At 40.4% G+C, this 22,294-nt stretch overlaps 1 protein-coding gene across 1 annotated transcript in view; it reads left to right on the top strand.

Moving 5' to 3' along the window:
- Nucleotides 1–20,702, top strand: part of LOC122564229 (general transcription factor II-I-like) — a 138,400-nt gene extending 117,698 nt beyond the window's left edge. Inside the window, exons 35-36 of the mRNA XM_043718927.1 lie at nt 1,206–1,301; nt 20,469–20,702. Coding sequence (XP_043574862.1) covers nt 1,206–1,301; nt 20,469–20,702 — 330 coding nt within the window. The remainder of the gene's footprint in view (nt 1–1,205; nt 1,302–20,468) is intronic.
- The last annotated feature ends 1,592 nt before the right edge of the window (nt 20,703–22,294 follow it).

Here is a 22,294-nt window from a genome sequence, read left to right as displayed (position 1 = left end):
ATTAGAATTCCTACAGTGTGGAAACAGGCCCTTTGGCCCAACAAATCCACACCAGCCCTCTGAAGAATAACCCACCCAGACACATTCCACTACTCTATATTTATACCTGACTAATGATCTACACTATGGGCAATTTAGCATGACCAATTCACCTAACCTGCACATCTTTGGATTGTGGGAGGAAACTGGAGCATCTGGAGGAAATTCATGTAGACACAGGGAGAATGTGCAAACTCCACACAGCTGGTCACCCGAGGCTGGGATCAAACCTTGGTCCCTGGCGCTGTGTGGCAGCAGTGCTAACCACTGAGCTGCCATGCCATCCTACTGAGCTGCCAAGGCAAATATTTAATTCTCAACAGAGTCATATTTATTTAAAACAGAAAGAAAGACTATTGGAAAATCGACTCATCCATGGACAATTATGAAAATTAAGAATGTTAATTAAGAAAATTAAAAAATAAAGAAGGACATATAATGTTTCAAAGATTGGTGGCAGACCAGAAGATTGGTCATTTTTAAAATTAAAAATAAATTGTGGGAAAAGGAACTCAAAAACAGAAAACACTTCTACAAAAAATAGAAATGGAGAGAGAATGCGCCAGCAGAGAAGACACTAAGAGCAACACAATAATAGTGGAAAATCTGTGGGCAAAAGGGAGGGAGGAATTAATCGCTCGCAATACAGAAAAAGTGTTAAACAACTCAATTAAACTAAAGGCTGAAAAGCCTCCTGGACCTGAAATCTTTGTGCCTTATCTTTGTGTTATGCCATATTACAAAGTTTCAGTAAACACTTTAAGAACTGAACACAAACAAATTTTTGAAGTAGCCACAAATTATCTGACCATTGGTATTTGAACTACAGACAATACCAACTCTAAAGCAAATAGCTAATTAATTATGGAACATACACATCTCTTTATTTAATAGTGGACTGCCCCTAAATAACAATAGAATTACCAGACTATCTGTCTCCCTGCTTCACGCTGGATAAAAGGGAAGATTGAAACCAAATTTGTGGCAGATAGAAGTGAATCACAATCTAAATCCTTTGTATTAGAACAATGTTTCCCATTCAACTAGACAAGGTGAGTTTCAGATATGTTAAACCACAACACAGGATGTTGGAGACAATATAAACACCATTTTTTTTTGGAAAGTTGTTTGAACTTGTGAAAAGTCCTGATGAAATTTTGTTTTAGTCTGCTTTTAACTATCGGCTAAAAGCTGATTGCAGGCACTTCCACCACAAAGCCAACAAACTCATTATTCAGTGTTTAGAAAGCCACGAAGTAGCTGTAAGTCATCAAGCAACTAAGATAACTAACTGCAATACTTTGAGAGTGAGGGATTTTAAAAAATTCATTTTGCGGGATGTGTGCATCACCAGCTGGCCAGCATTTATTGCCTGTCCCTAATTGCCCTAGTTGAGCCCAGGTTACTACCCTGAGGAACTCCTGCAGAGATGTCCTATAGCTGAGATGATTGACCTCCACCAACCACAACCATCTTCCTATGTGTCAGCTTTGGTTCTAACCACCAATGTTTTGTGGTTTTCCTCCAATACCCATTAATTCCAGTTTTGCTCGGGCTCCTTGATGCCACACTTGGTCCAATTCAGGCTTGATGACAAGGACTGTCACTCTCACCTCACCTGTGGAATTCAGGTCTTTTGTCCTGTTTGAACCAAGGCTGTAATGAGGACAGGGGCTGAATGGCCCTGGCAGAACTCAAGCTGGGCGTCACTGAGCAGGTTACTCCTGAGCAGGTGCTGCTTGATAGCATTGTTGATATCACCTTCCATAGGATAGGATAGGAGACTGATGGGACAGTAATTGGCTGGATTGGATTTGTTCTACTTTTTATGTACAGGACATACTTAGGCAATGTTTCACACTGTCGGATAGATGTTAGTGTTGTAACTGTACTGGAACAGCTTGGCTAGGGCAGCGGCAAGTTCTGGAGCACAAGTCTTCAGGACTAGTGCCAGAATCTCGTAACGGCCCATAGCCTTTGCAGTATCGGCCCATAGCCTCCAACCATTTCTTGATATCTAGTGGAGTGAATAAAATTGGCTGAAGATTGGAATCTGTAATACTGGAAATTATTAGATGAGGCCAAGATGGATCGTCCACTCGGCATTTCTGGCTGAACATTGCTGCGAAAACTTCAGCCTTATCTTTTGCACTGATGTGCTGGGCTCTTCAATTATTAAGGATAGGGGTATTTGTGGAGCCTCCTCCTCCAGTGTTTAATCGCCCGCCACCATTCATGACTGGATTGACAGGACTACAGAGCTTAGATCTGATTCGTTGGTTGTGGAATCGTTTAGCTCTATCACTTGCTGCTTATGCTGTTTGATGACTCCACTAGGTTAACACCTCATGTTCAGGTATGCCTGGAGCTACTCCTGACATGCCTTCCCGCACTCTCCATTGAACCAGGGTTGATCCCCTGGCTTGATGGTAATAGTTGAGTGGGGGATATGCCAGGTGATGAGATAACAGATTGTGCTGGAGTACAATTCTGGTGCTGTTGATGACCCACAGTACCTCATGGATGCCCAGTTTGAGTTGCTAGATCTGTTCAAAGTTGGTCCCATTTAGCACAATGATAGTGCCCCACAGTACAATGGAGGTTATTCTCAATGTGGAGGCAGGACTTCATCTCCACAAGGACTGTGGTGGTCGCTCTTACTGATACTGTCATGAACAGATGCATCTGCAGCTGTCAGTTTTGTAAGGATGAGGTCAAGTATGTTTTTTCCTCTTGTCGGTTCCCTCACCACCTGCCGCAGACCCAGTCTGGAGTAGCCAGGCATGAGGCTGGAAGAACACAGCAAGCCAGGTAGCATCAGGAGGTGGAGAAGTCAGCATTTCTGGTGTAACCCTTCTTCAGTTATGTCCTTTAGGACCCGAGCAGCACAACCAGTAATATTACTGCTGAGCCACTCTTGGTGGTAGACTTTGAAATCCCCCACCCAGAGTACATTTTATGTCCTTACCATCCTCAGTGCTTCCTCTAAGTGTTGTTCAACATGGAGGAGTACCGATTCATCAGCCGAAGGAGGACATTACATGGTAATCAGCAGGGGATTTCCTTGGCCATGTTTAACCTGAAGCCATGAGATTTCCCGGGATCCCAAATCACTTCCTCCTGATTGTGTGTCACTGTGCTGCCACCTCTGCTGGATTTGTCCTGGCAGTGAGACAGGACATATCCAGGGATGGTGATGGTGGTGTCTGGGTTGTTGTCTGTAAGGTATGATTTCGTGAATGTGCCTATGTTAGGCTGTTACTTGACGAGTCTGTGAGACAGCTCTCCCAATTTTGGCAATAGCCCATAGATGTTAGTGAGGAGGACCCTGCAGGGTTGACAAAGCTGTTTCTGCTGTTGTGTTTTTCGGTGTCTAGGTCGATGCCAGGTGGTCCATCCAGTTTCATTTCTTGGAGACTTTAGAATGTCTTGAAGGGCAACTGAGAGTCAACCACATTGCTGTGGGTCTGGAGTCACATGTAGGCCAGACCAGGTGAGGATGGTAGATTTCCTTCCCTGAAGGATATTAGTGAACCAGATTTGTTTTTCCTGACAATCGGCAATGATTTAATTGTCATCAGTAGAATCCAGATTTTAATTGTATTGAATGATTTGAACCTTGGTCCCCAGAACATTATCTGGATCTGTGCATTAATAGTTTAGTGATAATACTAATAGGCTTATCACTTCGCCCATGTAACAGAGATGTAACAGTAATGTAACAGAGAGTAATCTTCCAATGTATTCCAACTTCAAGCGACTGGAGAACCAACCTCCTAAAAACTCAGCTACATAAAACCTCATAGCCTGCGGAGAATCCTTCACTTTACAATATCCTCACTTACACATTTAGATAGTAAACACCACTCTTCTGCATGGGAAAGTGGATACCATAATTCAGAGACCAAGATAATTACAATCTCTACAAGTAACCTACTTCCACCTGTATCTCACCTTTGCGTTTGTGAGAATGCATGTGGAAATTGGTATGTTCATTTTGCTATATGCATATGAGAATAAATAGTTTTTAGATTCACACAAGTTGATAAATATTATATTGGGACATATATTGCAACAGTGTGAAACAAATATCTCTCTTTGTGTAAAACATACTGATAATACGCATTTGATTTTAAATGGCTGCAGAGATCATGGATGCATTCACTGTAAATAGGTTTGTTTCATGTAATCTTCCAAAATTCCCTAGTTTCACAAAAAATCCAACCAGACTAAAATTACAAGTATAACCTCACTCCTCAAGCATGGGAGGGGGGGGGAGGAGGGGCAATCCAATCCAATCCAATCATCATTTATACAAATGATTTGGATGTGAACATAGGAGGTAAAGTTAGTAAGTTTGCAGATGACACCAAAATTGGAGGTGTAGTTGATAGCGAAGAAGGTTACTTCAGAGTACAGCGGGATCTTAATCAGATGGGCCAATGGGCTGAGGAGTGGCAGATGGAGTTTAACTTAAATAAATGTGAGGTGCTGAATTTTGGAAAAGCAAATCAGAATAGGACTTGATACTTAATGGTAAGGACCTGGGGAGCATTGCTGAACATAGAGACCTTGGAGTCAGGTTCATAGTTCCTTGAAAGTGGAGTCACAGGTGGATGGGATAGTGAAGAAAACATTTGGTATGCATTCCTTTATTGGTCAGAGCATTGAGTATAGGAGTTGGGAGGTCATGTTGCAGCTGTACAGGACATTGGTTAGGCCACTTTTGGAATATTGCATGTAGTTCTGGTCTCCTGGTCTCATTTCTATCGCAAGGATGTTGTGAAACTTGAAAGGGTTCAGAAAAGATTTACAAGGACATTGCCTGGGTTGGAGGGTTTGAATAGTCTGGGGCTGTTTTCTCTGGAGTGTTGGAAACTGAGGGGTCACATTATAGACTTATATAAAATCATGAGGGGGATGGATAGGATAAATAGACAAAGTCTTTTCCCTGGGGTGCAGGAGGCCAGAATTAGAGGACATAGATTTAGGGTGGGAGGGGAAAAATTTAAAAGGGACCTGGGGACAATATTTTCATGCAGAGGATGGTGCATGTGTGGAATGAGCTGCCAGAGGAACTGGTGGAGGCTGGTAAAATTGCAGCATTTAAAAGGCACCTGGATGGGTATGTGACTAGGAAGGGTTTAGAGGGATATGGGCTAGGTGCTGGCAGGTGGGACTAGATTAGGTTAGGATCTCTGGTTGGCATGAACGAGTTGGACCGATGGGTCCGTTTCCATGCTGTACATCTCTATGACTATGACTCTAATTAGCCTTTCATCTGTCTTTGATAAAATGCTGTAATCAATTATTAAGGAAGTAGTAACGGGACGTTTAGAAAATTATAATATAATCAAACTGAGCCAACATGGTTTAATGAAAGAGAAATTATATTAACAATTTTTTTAGAATCCACTGAGGATATAATGAGCAGGGTGAAAAATGGTAATCAGTGTTAGGAACTCTGTAGAGGTCTGTAATTTTAATAAAAATGAATTCCCCAGTGACCAAAACAAACAAATTGCTTAGCAAGTGTTCATGCTTTTAATTCTCCAGAATCCTTATTTCCTTGAACATGAATTCCATCCCTCACCAGAACTTTGCTTGTTGATTAGCCCAAATTGTTCTTTGTTTCCTTGGTCTGATGCAACAATACTCGCACTTGGTCTTCTTCCCCAAATACCCCTGTCTAAATGTATCTGAGAATCTGCAAGTCCTTAAGTAACAAGAATTGCTGCTTTCTCCTTTATATTCAGGTATTAAAAACGGCACCTTGCTTTTAAGAAACTTTGACCTGGCACATTGGCTTGTGTCCTCAGTATGAGGTCACATGTCCCTCAATTCTATTCTAATTTGCCTTGAATTAAAAGAGATAGTTATGACTATTACAAAGTCCATCTGTCATAACAATATTGTATTTGGATTTCAAAGAGGCATTTGGTAAGATGCCACATAAAAGGTTAGTGTGCAGGATGTTTTTGAATACACAAATAAATGGCATGCTTCAGGGATCCATGCTGAGAGCTCTATTTGCAATTTACATTAATGATATGAATAAAGTGGCCAAATATATTGCAGCCAAATTTGCTTATAGTACAAAATTTGATGGAAAATTGGTTTGAAAATTGGAGGATTTAAGAGTTTGCAAAGAGGAAAAAGATAGATAAAGTGATTGGGTAATATTTCACTAGATTCACCTGATGTAATTAGAGTCATATAGTCAAAGAGGTGTACAGCAGGGAAACAGACCCTTCAGTCTAACTCGTCCATGCCGACCAGATATCCCAACCCAATCTAGTCCCACCTGCCAGCACCTGGCCCATATCCCGCCAAACCCTTCCCGTTCATCTACCCATCCATTTGCCTTTTAAATGTTGCAATCATACCAGCCTCCACCACTTGCTCTGGCAACTCATTCCATACACGCACCATCCTCTGTGTGAAAAAGTTGCCCCTTAGGTCTCTTTTATATTTTTCCCCTCTCACCCTAAACCTCTATCCTCTAGTTCCAGACTCCCCACCCTAGGGAAGAGACTTTGTCTATTTAAATTATCAATGTCCCTCATGATAGTTAGACTCCTTTGACAGAACAACATTATGTTGGGAGGATGTAATTAACCACAGAACTAGGTGCTTTGAGGTTACTTCTCTAGCATGACTTAGCTTAACTTAGCTTTAATGTACAAATATAAATTCCTCGGCAGCAAAAAGATTCAAATTTAATTTCCCACTGGAATTGCTAAAGCTTTCTGTCCAGCTTAACTGACGTGGCTGCACTATGTTGAGCTGCTTTTCTCAACCTCTGCCTGCCTCTCCCTTTTAACTTGTAAACTTTGTAATTTTTAAAATACTAAAATAATTTTTAAAATACTAACCAAGTAACTCACTCCCTTGCTGCTTCTAACCAACTAACTCTTCCAGAAAAAAGCCTCTTTTGGTACATGATGGACGTAATTTTGCCGGCTTATGCAAATTTGACAATGCTATCTGCTGGTTGATGCTAATGCAAAGATCGCTGTAAATTTTGAAGGCAATTTTGTAACAACTCTGAATTGATGATTTCATATTTACAATTTAATATTTATAATCTTTGACCAAGAGAAAACCTTTTACTTGACTTCCATAACTATTTTAACAGTCAGACCACTGCCCTTGAGCCTATCAGCTTGTATGCATACTAATTTCCATGTATAGTTTGTATCTAACACGGAGATCCTAGAACACCTCCTAGTTCTTTGCTGGATAATTTTCATTTTTCTCCTAAAGCCAGTGAACTGGCCTCAAAGAGACATGAATAGGAATCTTCAACCAATAAAGTTATCATAGAATCCCTACAGTGTGGAAACAGGCCATTTGGCCCAACAAGTCCACACCAACCCTCTGGAGGGTAACCCTCCCCGACCTATCCCCCTGTCCTAATAGCCTATATTTACCCCTGACCAATGCACCTAACATACACATCCCTGAACATTATGGACAATTTAGCATGGTCAATTCACCTAACCTGCACATCTCTGGATTTGTGCTGCAAACATTTGCCAATTTTAAGCCTCATTAGCTACAAAATTACAAGTCAGAAAGGTGACTTTTATCATTTGTTAGGTATGGTGACAAATAAGTTCCTGTCAAGTTTACTCCGTTGCTGGATATGCACTGTATGTCATATTTATTAACAATGCCTTGCAGCTATCCACTTGTAACCATCCCTCCAATTCAAGTTCTATGAAACCCTTTTTGAGTGTCAAACCTGAGGGTTGGGGAAGAGTATTGCACAGTATCCTGAGCAGAAGATATTTCTTATGTAAAGATGACTATTTGAATAATTATTTCTAGTTATATCACATCTTTTAAACTTATTAAAAATATGTCTCCCAGATAAGTGAACATAGCAGTGAACAGCAAACCTGAACGGGAGAGACAAGGCGAGGTCACTGAAGAAGGGTCACTGGATTCCACAGGTACTGCCAGATCTACTGATTTTCTCCAGGATTTTCTGTTTTGATTTCCAACATCTATAGTTCTTTGCTTTATATTGGTTTAGGAGAAGGGATTGTTGGGAGAAATAAGTTTGAAACCGTTTTTAAAGGGGAAAGAGGAGGAGAGGCAGAGAGAAGGACTTGGGAAAGAATGCATGAGAATAAGATTGGTTGCATAAAATGTAGTCAGAATAATATTTATTCATGCATCCATCCATGATAGAAATATCTGCAAAACTGCAGTTTTTTATCAATGTCTTTGTAAAGGTTCTTCTTTGTAAATTTATAAGGAACCAGAAATGGGGATATGTACAAATTAACTGGCTTTCTCTAGTGTTGTAGAGTAGGACCTACAACATAGCCAGGATCCTAGCTCTCACAATTTCTATCAAAAACCTATCTGCATACTGGAAGGGGAGAGGAAGAAAACATAGACTGAAAGACAATCTGATTCCAAATTTACATCAATGACTTAGATGAGGGAAGCTAAGGCATGGGAGCTAAATTTACAAACAACATCAAGATAAGCAGGAAAGCATATTGTAAAGAAGACATAAGAAAGTTACACATGATTGTAGATAGGTTAAGTGAGTGGGCAAATATCTGACAGGTAGAATGTAGTATTCACTTTGGAGTTGTTCACTACTCTTGCAGGCCTCAAAAAATAATTAGATGACTTGTAAGCTTCTCATTCCTCCAACAAGAAACCACACAGCAATCTGAGATCTATTTTGGTGCAACAATGAAAATACATATAAAACTAGAGCACAAATAGACCATTCAACCTCGTAAATCTGCTCCACCATTCAATAAGATCATGTCTGATTTGTTTGTGTTTTGAATTCTACATTCCCATTTACAGCAGAGCAGGTTCAAGGAGCTGAAAGGTCTACTTGTCATACTTTGTTCAAAGGGGTTGATGGGCTGTCGTCACAAAAAAAGAACCTGTTGGAAAATCAAAGACTATAACACTTATACAGTTGCCTGTTCAGTAAATATTGTCTAAGCAGGTAAAGTTCATGACAAAATGTTAGTTTCTCCCATGTGTATTTATACAGTGATAGAATGGGGTGGACAAGGTCAGAAGTCAGACAACACCAGGTTAGAGACCATCAGATTTATTTGAAATGCCCGTTTGTCAGGTGGAGTGAGAGAGAAGCACTTAGGCATGGAATTTATAGACAGCGAGAACAGTGGACAATGAAATCAGAAAAATCATACAAATTTGTGAGTGGAGTGGAGTGTCAACAAGCCAAAAAAAAGGTCTGTGCAGGTGATCAAGGGTGTCAGACATAAGAACATAAGAAATATGATCACGAGTAGGCCATTTGGCCCATCGAGCGCATTCCGCCATTCAACAAGATCATGGCTGATGTTTTTGTGGCCTCAGCTCCACTTATCTGCCCTCTCACCATAACCCTTATTTCCTTTATTGTTCAAAAAAATATCTATCTTATCTTTAAAATATACAATGAGGAAGCCTCAACTACTTTACTGGACGTGGAATTCCACAACATTCTGGGTGAGCAATTCGGTCCTAAATCTGCTCCCCTTAATTTTGAGGCGATGCCCTCTTGTCCTAGTTTCACCCGCCAGTGAAAACATCCTCTCTACTTTTGTCTTATATACAGGGGAACCTCGATTATCTGAACGAGACGGGCGAGCACTATTTCGTTTGGATAATCAATTATTTGGATAATTGATTAAATGCCTTTCCTTTGGGGCTTGGAGTTTTTAAAGTCTGCTTCCCGTTCACAAGACCCCGCCTGCCCCCGTTCCACCCCGTGCCCCAACCCACCTCCAAACCCCATCCTGGGAGTGATGTCCTTGGTGGTGCCTCTCTGTCTGACCTATTTTTTGTGTGGCTTTGGTATTGCTGTTTTATGAGACTGTCCTTGGGGCTTCAGGACAGCTTGTTGACCTGGTTTTGTTAGTGTGTTTTGGGAAGTGTATTTCTCTTGTCTGCAAGTGCTGTCTGGTTTCACTTGTCAGCCTGTTTGGCCCCTGCTGAGGCATTCTGGGTGTTTCTGATATAGTTTGGTCAAGTTTGGGCCTGTGTTCTGTGTGGGCCTGTTATGGGTAGGCAGGGTGGCAGATCTTTTCCCACGTAAGCTAGCCCTCTCAATCTGGAATCAACCTAATGAACCTCCTTTGCACCCCCTCTAATACCAATATATCTCTTCTCAAGGAGAATAAAAGGAGATCAAAACTGCGTGCAGAACTCCAGGTGTGGCCTCACCAGCACCATATCCAGCTGCAACATAACCTCTCTGCTTTTAAATTCAATCCCTTTTTAGCAATAAAGGGCAACATTCCATTTGCCTTCTTAATTACGTGTTGTACCTGCAGACCAACCTTCCATGAACCATGCACAAGGACACCCAGATCCCTCTGCACAGACGTAAGCTATAATTTTTTACCACTCAAATAATAGTCCTTTTTACTGTTAATCCTACCAAAATGGATGACTTCATATTTATAAACATTGTACTCCATCTGCCAGACCTTTGCCCAGTAACTTAAACTATGTCCCTCTGCAAAACTTCACAATCATCTGTACACTTTGTTCTACTACTTATCTTAGTGTCATCCGCAAACTTTGACACACTACCCGTGGTCCCCAACTCCAAAGTAAATTGTGAATAATTGTGGTGCCAACACTGATTCCTGAAGCACACCACTATTCACTGATTGCCAACCAGAAAAGCACTCATTAACTCCACTCTTTGCTTCTTGGTTAGTTAACCAGTCCTCTATCCATGCTAATACATTACACATAACGTCAAGCATCTTTATCTTATGTAGTAGCCTTTTATGTGGTACCTTGTCAAATGCCTTTTAGAAATATAGATACACCACATCTACCGGGTCCCCATTGTCTACCGTGCTCGTAATGTATTCATAGAATTCCAGTAAATTAGTTAAATATGACCTGCTTTTCATGAATCCATGCTGCATCTGCCAAATGAAACAATTTCTATCTAGATGTATTGTTATTTCTTCCTTGAAGTGACGTCTCTCTGCCCATTGATCTCTTTGCTTATAAATCCTGCGCCTGTGTGCTTCTCTATCACTTCACCTGATGAAGGGGCAACACTTTGAAAGGTTGTGACTTCAAATAAACCTATTTTTAGGGTGAATCAGGATAAATGAAAAGATAGAGGTTTTATGTGTAAGTAAAATGTCAAAAGCTGAATAACAGGCGAAGGGATGACCTATAATCCGATTAAATGAGGCAGAGAAATAAATACAAAATATTAAAAATAAGGTGGTGCTGGAGACAAACCAAATGACTGGAATCACATAAGAGGTGTAAGAATCACATGCCAAGGGTCTAACCAAAGTAATAATCCAAAACTGTGCAAACTAATTAATGTAGAGAGATCATAACAATTTATCAAGGTGATGGTATCAAAACAGGACAGTAAGGAAGATTTTACAGTTACAGAAGTGTGCTGGGGTTACGTGTAGCGCGACATGAACCCAAGATCATGGTTGAGCCATCTTCATGGGTGGCTATCAGTTTCTGCTCAGCAATTCTGCATTGTTGTGTATCTTGAATGCTGCCTTGGAGGATACTTACTTGAAGATTGAAGGTTGAATGTCCTTGACAGCTGAAGTGTTCCCCAACTGGGAGGGAACATTCCTGTCTGGCGATTGTTACATGGTGTCATTCATCCATTGTCATAGCGTCTGCAAGGTCTCGCCAATATCCATTGCCTTGCGGCATCCTTGCCTGCTACATAGGAGATAGATAACATTGGCCAAGTCATGTGAGTATCTGCCATGTACGTGGTAGATGGTGTTCCCATTTGTGGTGGTAGTATCCATGTCGAAGATCTGACATGTCTTGCAGAGGTTGCCGTGGCAGGGTTGTATGGTGTTGTGGTTGACTTATTGAAGGCTTTACTCACACCTTTCAACACTCTTGATCACCTGTGGAGACAAATATTCGGCCTGTTGACACTCCACTCACAACATTTGTATGATCTTTTGATCGCTCTGCCCATTGATCTCTCTGCCTATAAATTCTGTGTCTGTGTGCTTCTCTCTCACTTCACCTGATGAAGGGGCAACATTCAAAAAGCTTGTGATTTCAAGTGAACCTATTTATATAGAGAATCGGGATTCTGAAAAAGATAGAAGTTTTATGTTTGAAGGTAAAATGTCCTCATGTTTGTTTTGTTAGGAAGGTAAGTTATTTAGACAATATTGGCCTGAAAGTGGATAAATCACGTGGACTAGATGGACTTTACCCCAGAGTTCTAAGGGAGATAGCTGAAGAGATAGTAGAGGCATTAGTGGTGATCTTTCTGGAATTACTAGCATCAAGGAGGACTGGAAAATAGTTAATGTGACACTCCTGTGTAAAAAGGGAGTAAGGCAAAAGATGAAAAATTACAGACCGATTACTAACCTCGGTCATGGGCAAGATCCTGGAATCCATTGTGAAGGATGAGATTTCTGAATACTGTGAAGTTTATGGTAAAATAAAGCAAAGTCAGCATGGTTTCATCAAGGGGAGGGCATGCCTACCAAATCTGCTAGAATGCTTTCAGGAAGTAACAAGCAGTTTAGACGGCACGGTGGCTCAGTGGTTAGCACTGCTGCCTCCCAGCACCCGGGTTCGATTCCAGCCTCAGGCGACTGTCTGTGTGGAGTTTGCACATTCTCTCTGTGTCTGTGTGAGTTTCCTCTGGGTGCTCGGGTTTCCTCCCACAATCCAAAGATGTGCAGATCAGGTGAATTGGCCAACTATATTGCCCATAGTGTTAGGTGCATTAGTTAGGGGTAAATATAGGGTAGGGGAATTGGTCTGGATGGGTTACTGTTCAGAGGGTTGGTGTGGACTTGTTGGGCTGAAGGGCTTGTTTCCATACTGTAGGGAATCTAATCTAATCTAACCAATGAGAGACATTATATGTTATCTACCTGAACTTCAAGAAGGCCTTTGACAAGGTGCTGCACAGGAGTCAGATAAGGGCCCATGGTGTCAGAGACAAGGTGCTAGCATGGATAGAAGCTTGGATGTCTGGCAGAAAGCAGAGAGTCAGGATAAAAGAGTCCTTTTCAGATGGCAGCCGATGACAAGTGGTGTTCCGCAAGGATCAGTTTTGGCACCACAGCTTTTCACTTTATACATTAACGATCTAGATGAAGTTAAAAATCACACAACACCAGGTTATAGTCCAACAGGTTTAATTGGAAGCACACTAGCTTTCGGAGCGACCCTCCTTCATCAGGTGATTGTGGAGGGCTCGATCGTAACACAGAATTTATAGCAAAAATTTGCAGTGTGATGTGACTGAAATTATACATTGAAGAATTGATTGTCTGTTAAGCCTTTCATCTGTTAGAATACAGTGATAGTTTCACTTCTTTCATGTGTAAATCACAAAACCCTTTTTTTTAAAGTTGCATTCTCGGGTTAGCTGTTAACAATGGTGACCCAAGAATGCAACTTTTAAAAAAAGGGTTTTGTGATTTACACATGAAAGAAGTGAAACTATCACTGTAATCTAACAGATGAAAGGCTTAACAGACAATCAATTCTTCAATGTATAATTTCAGTTACATCACACTGCAAATTTTTGCTATAAATTCTGTGTTACGATCGAGCCCTCCACAATCACCTGATGAAGGAGCGTCGCTCCGAAAGCTAGTGTGCTTCCAATTAAACCTGTTGGACTATAACCTGGTGTTGTGTGATTTTTAACTTTGTACACCCCAGTCCAACACCAGCATCTCCGAATCATGATCTAGATGAAGGAATTGAGGGCATTCTGGCTAATTGTGCAGATGATACAAAGATAGGTAGAGGGACAGGTAGAATTAAGGAGGCAGGGTGATTGCAGAAAGATTTGAACAGATTTGAGAGTAGGCAAAGAAATGGCAGATGGAATACGACATGGGAAAATGTGAAGCCGTGCACATGGTGGGGAGAATAGAGGCATGGACTATTTTCTAAATAGGGAGAAAGTTCAGAAATCTGAAGTGCAAAGAGATTTTGGAGTTCTAGTCCAGGATTTTCTCAAGGTAAACTTGTAGTTTGAGTCAGTAGTTAGGAAAGCAAATGCAATGATGGGCATTTATTTTGAGAGGACAAGAATATAAAAGCAGGGATATACTTCTGAGACTCTAGAAGGCTCAGGTCAGACCACATTTAGAGTATTGTGTGCAGTTTTGGGCCCATATGTCAGGAAAGATATCCTGGCCCTGGAGCGTGTTCAGAGGAGGTTCACGAGAATGGTCCCAGGAATGAAAAGCTTAACATATGAGGAAGGTTTGAGGACTCTGGGTTTGTACTCGATGGAGTTTAGAAGGATGAGGAGGTATCTAATTAAAACTATTTAAAATACTGAATGGCCTGGACAGCATAGATGTTGGGAAGATGTTTCCATTGATGGGAGAGAATAGGACCCAGGGCACAGCCTTAGAGTAAAGGGAAGACCTTTTAGAAAGGAGATAAAGATAAACGTCTTTAGCTAGAGACGAATCTATAGGTGAATCTATAGAATTCATTGCCATAGAAGGCTGTGAAGGCCAATCATTGAGTATATTTAAAAATGAGAGAGATAGGTTCTTGAGTATCAAGGGGATCAAGGGTTATAGGGAGAAGGCAGGAGAATGGGGTTGAGAAACTTATCAGCCATGATTGAATAGCAGAGCAGACTCAATGGGCTGAATGGCCTTATTTCTGCACCTGTGTCTTATGGTCTTATCGATGACACTAATTTTGTCAGGTAAACTGAATTTAACTCCAAATATTTTGCTAAATGCAAAGGTATTAGTTCAGAGGATGAATGGATATTTAATCATTCCTTTGTGCAGGGCTTTTTAAAATATGGTTCAGTCACTGATCTTGTTATTACTGTTGTCATTCCTAATTTGCCTAACTAAAAATGTGATTTCATTTGTTAAAAATGAATCAGTATAAGGTCTTGGTGCCTCCTGTGGTTTCAGGAAAGCCCACTGAGTCTGCTGAAACTATGGTTATGGGTAACTTGAAGTAAACAATTTCACTTTGTAAATCTGCTGCTATGACTAGTGTTCCTACAAAAACCATGTTAGAAGAATTAGACACTGGGCAAGTTGGTTTAAAAACAATATTACAGCATTAAGCTAAGGAGGAACAAAATGGGTTTTGGAGAGGCCTTAAAACTAAAATTGCAGAAAAAAATATCACAGTATGTGGCAGAGCAGATAGCAATAGTACTCAACGCAAATAGCGATACATGGAAGAAACATGCTTGAAAGGAATTGAAAAAGCTGTGAGTATAGGCATTATAGAGCTGCAGGGGAAAATATTTGCTTTTGACTGCAAAATTATATTGTCAAAAGGAAGCAGCAACAGCAGTTCCTAAGCTGAATTTGGAAGAGTGGAACGTAGTGAAATAAAGAGAAACGGGGAGAGAATATTAAAAAATGTGAATGTCAAACATTCTTACTAACAATAAAGCCAATGAAGCTCTTAATGCTGCTAGAGAGGACTTTACCCAGCAAAAAATGGGCTGCTTACACAAAAAAATGCCAGGATGGAGAAACAAATCAAATGGTCAATTCATGAAGTACTTACAGTTGAAAATGTTTCTGAATTTAGGCAAGATGAGACAGATGCAATTATTGTGTGGAACAGTTTGGATGTTTTGTTGTCTTAAATGTTTTTCAAAGACTTAGACATTTAAACAGCATGCACATGTAGAAGAAAATGGGGATCAAGTGTTGGAGCCTGAAGAATGTTTCAGAATGTATTTTAAAAAGTACAGTATCTGAGTCAAGGACCAACAAAAACTCTAATGATAGCCTAATGCTTGAAAGGACAAAACTATTAAATTCAGAGGGTAAGAAGTGCATTTAACTAATTCCTCCTTAGATTCCAGTTCATTAGCAGCTGGTATTCAGAATTCAGGTGAACTGCCACCAATCATCAATGTTGTCCTTGACCTGGTTAATCAAATTAAATAAATTACAAGACCTTTTGACCACTCTTGAGCCATTGACCTCCCGTTATCCTATCCTATGCCTTTACTGTGGTAATGTTTTCATTTTTCCAAATTGGGGGTGGGAGGAAGTGTGATGAAATCTACAGTGCACAGGACCAGTGGGGAAGTGTGCACAAGCTCTTGTCAGCACAGATGGCTTGTCGAATGCTCTGTTTGTTGCATTAATTCTGGTCTTACACCTTGCTTTTTAAGGCATTTACAATTAGAAAACAGAATGAAGATTTCAGGTTTCTGGGAATAGTTGTGACTTCAGGTTTTGCGAATGACTTCTGACTACATGTTGTGAGGGAATAGAAATTAGGTAAAAGGCAACACCATGGCTGGGCAGTGAAATGCAGTATGATATGTTGCAGAATAGAATTTCCAGAGTTGGATTAGTTTACTCTAACGCAGATCTACAGATTTTAAACACATAGTAAAGATATAATCCCTTTAATCCCAAAATGCTTCTTTACAGATCTCTTGTACATCTCTTGTACAGTTCCAAGCAGCACTCCTTGTACAGTACACACACCTGAGCTTAATGGTACTCAGTTTCAAGTAACTTCTTCTCGGTTTTACCAAGCTGTGAGCCATGAAGACTTTTCCTTGAATATTCACACAACTGGGACTTCAAATGTTCTCAATTTTTAAAATAATTTTCAGTGTTCCAATCAAACACTGGTCTGGAAGTAAACTACACTCTTTCACTGAGGTAACTTATTTCCCATAACTGTTCTGAATAATCTCCTTTTTTCCAAATGCTTGCATCTGACTTCAGGGAGGTCCCCTTCAAAATTCCCAAAATCTTTTAAATCTCTGTTTTTTTCTGAAATAAAAAAAACCCTTTATTATTCTCAATCCCAAATCAAGTTCATGTTTCCTCTCTTCTGTTGTAAATCCCCACAATATAAACAAATTTCCAATAACACTCCAGAAGGCCCTGCAGATGCACCCTGACGCAGACTGATTTAGTGTCAAGGCTCCAGAAAGACCTAGTTAAGTTTTAAATCCTTCTCTAGTGAGGCCCTTCTCAACATCAAGACCAAAATGTTGCATTTTCCAACTAAGTACAGTACCGGACGTTAAGATGAGATTCTCTTTATTTCGTGGAGACATGCTTATTAATGGAGATCATCATTCATCAGTCGAAAGGTTGGCAGTTTACTGTATGGTATTATTCTATCTCAGTGTCATGTCGACAACATGAGGCTTCAAAGCACACTTCTGTGCATCAACTATTGGTTGTGACTCAAAATGAAGGGAAGTAAGTCTCAGTAAGTCCAGTCTTGGTCCAGTCTTGTGGAATGTATCTCTGATATCTGTAGTGAGGACCACAATGTTTGTTTGATGAATCAGTGGACTACCCTAATGGATCTTTAAGCAGATTTCTTCTTGCACTATGTTTCAAGAAGAATAGAAGGCCAAAGTGTTTAACAGCTGCAGAAGCTTTCTTATACAAGGAGCTCACTCTACGAGGCCGCAAAATTAAAGTGAGCTGTTTTTCTCCAAAATGACCGTCAGTCATGGGTTCTCATACAGTCAGTCAAAGTTTCATCTGATGTCAGTAGAAATAATTGGGCACAGTCAGTCAGGCAGGATCCCGTCCTTGTTAGGCCGAATATTGGGCACTCCACTTTCTTGTCAGTCATTTTCTCCTGGATTGAGACAATGGGATGGAGTGAAAGTGACTGTTGGTGCTGGTGCAAGAGGAAGAAAGGTGATGAAGTGTCCCTAATGAATGAATAGGAAGCACAGTGGCCTTATGGTCCAAGAAAATTTGTTGGCTGAGTGAATGAGGGAAGATGCATGCAACAGTAAGAGAAACACATGAGCCTTGATGGGAGATGGATGCAGGAGCAGAGGCAGAATGAGTGTAAGGAGGTAGAGTCAAAATGGTGACCCCTACCAGAGTTGATCTTCCTACTGCTCTACTGGCCATCGATCCCAGTGGTTAAGACTGCAGAGGCCCAGGTGTTAACTTGGATCAGAATGGCAGTTTTGGTGTCATGGTCTCCTCTGCAGTTCCAGCAGGAAGAAGAAGACAGCCCTTGTATGCACTATCCCATTCATCAGGTCCAGGTCCCTGTCCACAAAATTTAGTGCTTAATCAGGTGCACAATGGCCTTTTAAAGATGTGCCAGCACCAGGAGTCCCTGGATGCCCTGGCAGTATCATGTGCTTCTAGCTACAAGTGGGAGAATCAGGCAAACATCAGATGAGAAGGGTGCTGCAGGAACATGGTACGTGACTACTGAAATTACAATATTTTTAAAATTGACATAATAAATCATCTACAGTGGAATGAGAATCAAATTCCACCGACGAAAGTTTAAGATGTGATGAACCACTGAGAAGAACCAAACAATGCATAAAGATCCAAGACACAGCAAAAACACAACTACTGATGCAGGGGCCACGCTGATAACAATAAAGAATATACATCCAATAGCGAAATGATCTACCAAAGAAATACAAGAGATTACAGACCTTCCAGTTCAAGAAAGAGCTACAGATTTCAGACTGTTTCGAAGTCAGTCGAAGTCAACTATCTTCTACCCAACAAATTACCATTCTTCCAAGTTCAAAGAGAACATGATTGTGAAGAATAGTGACATCTTCAGATCCTCTGACTTTTTAAAGTCAAAGAGTTGAAGAGAGATATGGTTGTTGTGAGAGACGATTTCGGTACAAATAGTTAAGATGTGCATGACCTCAGAGTCTAAGGGGAATAGAGCCGTGGGGGTAGGGTAAAACATGCTTCGCTATAATAAAGGACGAGACAGAGTAGAAAAACAAGTCCTTGATTGATAAGACCACTAACTCTGACAGAGAAGAATAAGTCCTTGACTGATAAGACTGCAGGCTAGAAAAACAACTAGGGAGACATATACTGCAGACTTTGTGATAAGGGTCCAGAATGGAAAAATAATGAATGTTCAGAATGTGAACCTCGTGACTCTTTAGAGCTATAGAAGGGAGGAGCTTGAACTGTATTTAATCGAAAACTTTGTTAGCCTGGCGCGCTTTTCTCAGAAGAGTGCCCAACTCTGCAGACTTGCTAATAAAACTTTGTTTTCCTGAATTTGTCTAGAGCGATTATTGAGAAGCGATTTTCGTTTCTAACAGTTGTGGTTAACGTAAACATATAAATATATGTATAACAATAATGGTATGAAGGGAAAATAACTTGGGCTGATTTGTACAAGTCTTAAATTGTCTGAAAGCATTATATTTGATTATGTGCAGTAAATACCACCCACTATGATGATGTAATGAGCACTTGGTGAAAGTAAAGAAGGAGCTTAGAAGAGACAGATCAGAGGTTCTGTTGTGTATTTATATAAGTATATTGAACTGTCAGTTTAAGAGTCCAAAGCTGAAAATGTGTTGCTGGAAAAGCGCAGCAGGTCAGGCAGCATCCAAGGAACAGGAGAATCGACATTTCGGGCATAAGCCCTTCTTCAGGACTTATGCCCGAAACGTGGATTCTCCTGTTCCTTGGATGCTGCCTGACCTGCTGCGCTTTTCCGGCAACACATTTTCAGCTCTGATCTCCAGCATCTACAGTCCTCACTTTCTCCTCCAGTTTAAGAGTCCAATCATGTAACAGCATGGTGATGTCATTAGCCATTTTGGAGGAAAACAGCTCGCTTTAATTTTGCAGCCTCGTAGAGTGAACACCTTGTATAAGAAAGCTTCTGCATCTGTTAAAAACTTTGGCCTCCTATACTTCTTGAAACATAGTGCAAGAAAAAAATCTGCCTAAAAATCCAATAGGGTAATCCACTGATTCATCAAACAAAAATTGTAGTCCTCACTACAGATATCAGAGACATATTCCATAAAAAGGAAGAAAAGAAATCAAAAGACTCTATCGCTGCACCAAAGCAGGAACAATCAGTAAAGAAAATAAAAAAATAATTCACCCCATGGAAGAGGTGAACAGTGTAAAAGAAGCTTGCTATAAACTACACCATGTAGGAACATTGAGTAATGAGTACCTACATAGGGAGAAATGTTTTGAGCTAGTGTTGTAATCTTGGAAAGAAACAGGCTGCCTCAGGAATACCTTATTTTAAATGGGAGGAATCAAAGTAGTGCTAAAATTTTTACAGTACATCATGCTGTGCAGGCCTTTTCCATTATACATTAAAATAAATTAAAAATGACAGGAAATCTTGGCGCCTCAGCAAGGTATAATGGAAATGCAGAGAGCTAGAACTCCGACACGGAGATTTTGTTATTTTCCCCAAGCTAATACAATTGAAGCAGATATTGTTATACCTATGTACCTGAATAATTTGGGGTCGGGGGGGGAGCTTTTAACCCCCTGAGGAGTCTGTTAAGACCACAGAAGCCAGGTTCAAAACTTATGAAGAAATAGTAGGAATCCCAAGAATAATTTTTCACCAAAACAGTTTGTATTGAAAGGTTCAGATTGCACAAATGAAACCTGTGTATCTCCCAGTTTGTAGCAATTTTCAAGAAGTTAGCAAAATTTGCAAATTCGGACAGCTTAAAAAATACTATCAGAGACAGAGTGGTGTATGATTTAAGATGTGAAGAAACCCAGAAGAGGTTACTGATGGAAAGAATCCTGGAACTAAAGAAAGCACTGGAAATAATTGTTTCAATGGAACTAGCAGCCCAAAAAAGCTCATCATTTAAGCTCGAGTATGACAATCCACAAAATGGTGGCTAAGAGGCAAGTACCAACACAGACTCAAAACTGCTATTGCTGTGGATAAACAGATCATACAGCAGCAAATTGCTTATAAAAGAAGCTGTATGCAGAAACTGAAGCAAAAAAGGGCAGATTAAATAGGTGTGTTTGTAGAAGAAACACAAACAACATACACCAGAAGTAGAGAAACAGATGAAAATCTGCATTATACATAAAGGGCATTAGGAAAGCACAGACTCTCAGTCCGAAGAGGAGCTGTTATTAAAGATGCCAGCTGTTGCTCGTAACACTAACTAATGCTGAGTCATTCCCTTACTGAAAGGCAAATTGGTAAGAATGCAAGTGGGCACCGGAGTGGTGGTTTCAATGATACTTGAAAGTATGAATCAAAAGCAGTTGAGTCGCGTTGTGCTGCAACCCTCAAAAATTATACTAAGAACATACAAAGCTGAAGTCTTTAAGGGGTTGTATCAATGTGAATGTACAGTTATATGGTCAGTCTAAAGATTTGTCCTTTAACATTGTCAAAGGAAATCTTCCAACTTTTGTGGGAAGAACATGATTGGGGAAAATTAAACTCAACTGAGCTGAAGTAAGTGGCTTGTCAGATTCTAAGATTGATGTGTCACAAATTCTAAAGAAATATGCTTTATTTTCAATAGGGTTCTGGGAAGTTTGGAAAAGATCTCACCAATTTGAAAATCAAGGATAGGAATCAAGTAAAACGTTGCGAGGCTAGATCAGTGCCTGAAGAAGGGCTAATGCCCGAAACGTCGATTCTCCTGTTCCCTAGATGCTGCCTGACCTGCTGCGCTTTTCCAGCAACACATTTCCATCAGTGCCTCATGCAATCAGACCAAGTATCAAGGCAGAACTAGAGACACTGGTCAACATGGGGGTCCTTGAATCTATAAGTGAGAGTGTTTGGGCCACACCCATGAAACCAGTGATGATGAAAAATTCATCGGTATGCATCTGTGGTGATTTTATGGTCTCTATTAATCCTGTACTGTGTGCTGAGCAGAATCTTTTGCTTTTAAATCAATTACCTTTTTACTAGATGAGTTGAAGGTCAGCTTTTCAGTAAAATTTACCTCAGTCAAGCCTGTCTTCCGATGAATATAGAACCTGAGTCACAGAAATACTTGATGATTATAAAACATAAAAGACTATTCAAATACAAGAGACTGCACTTGCATCATTCCAACCTGTCATGGATAAGATTTTAAATCAATTGAAAGGAGTCCAATGTTATAATCATGGGCAGAAATGAAGAAGAGATTCACCACAATTTAGATGCTCAGTGTTAGTCGCACAAGAGTTTTTAGGGGGACTTTTTTGCTGCAAGGCTGAACAGGTTTTCTTTCTTTATCTACTCTGCCCTATCTCATCTTACTTGTTTTAGCTCCATCTTACCTTGTGCCTTTCCTGGAACAATTTGCCACAGGAGGCTATTCTGAAATTAATAGGCATCCTTGGCACAGATACCATTTTTAAGTGCACCTAGGCAAGTTCTGTCAGTCCAGAGTTGCCCTGTACAGTTCCTGACATTTATCCCAGACATGGCAGGCAGGGGCGAAATTTGATGCCCTTCTTTGTGCGCAGAATCC

The sequence above is a fragment of the Chiloscyllium plagiosum genome, chromosome 28, assembly GCF_004010195.1.
Source record: "Chiloscyllium plagiosum isolate BGI_BamShark_2017 chromosome 28, ASM401019v2, whole genome shotgun sequence".
Taxonomy (NCBI): domain Eukaryota; kingdom Metazoa; phylum Chordata; class Chondrichthyes; order Orectolobiformes; family Hemiscylliidae; genus Chiloscyllium; species Chiloscyllium plagiosum.
Note: the sequence above shows the minus strand (reverse complement) of the source record. Positions and strands in the feature narration are given on the sequence as shown.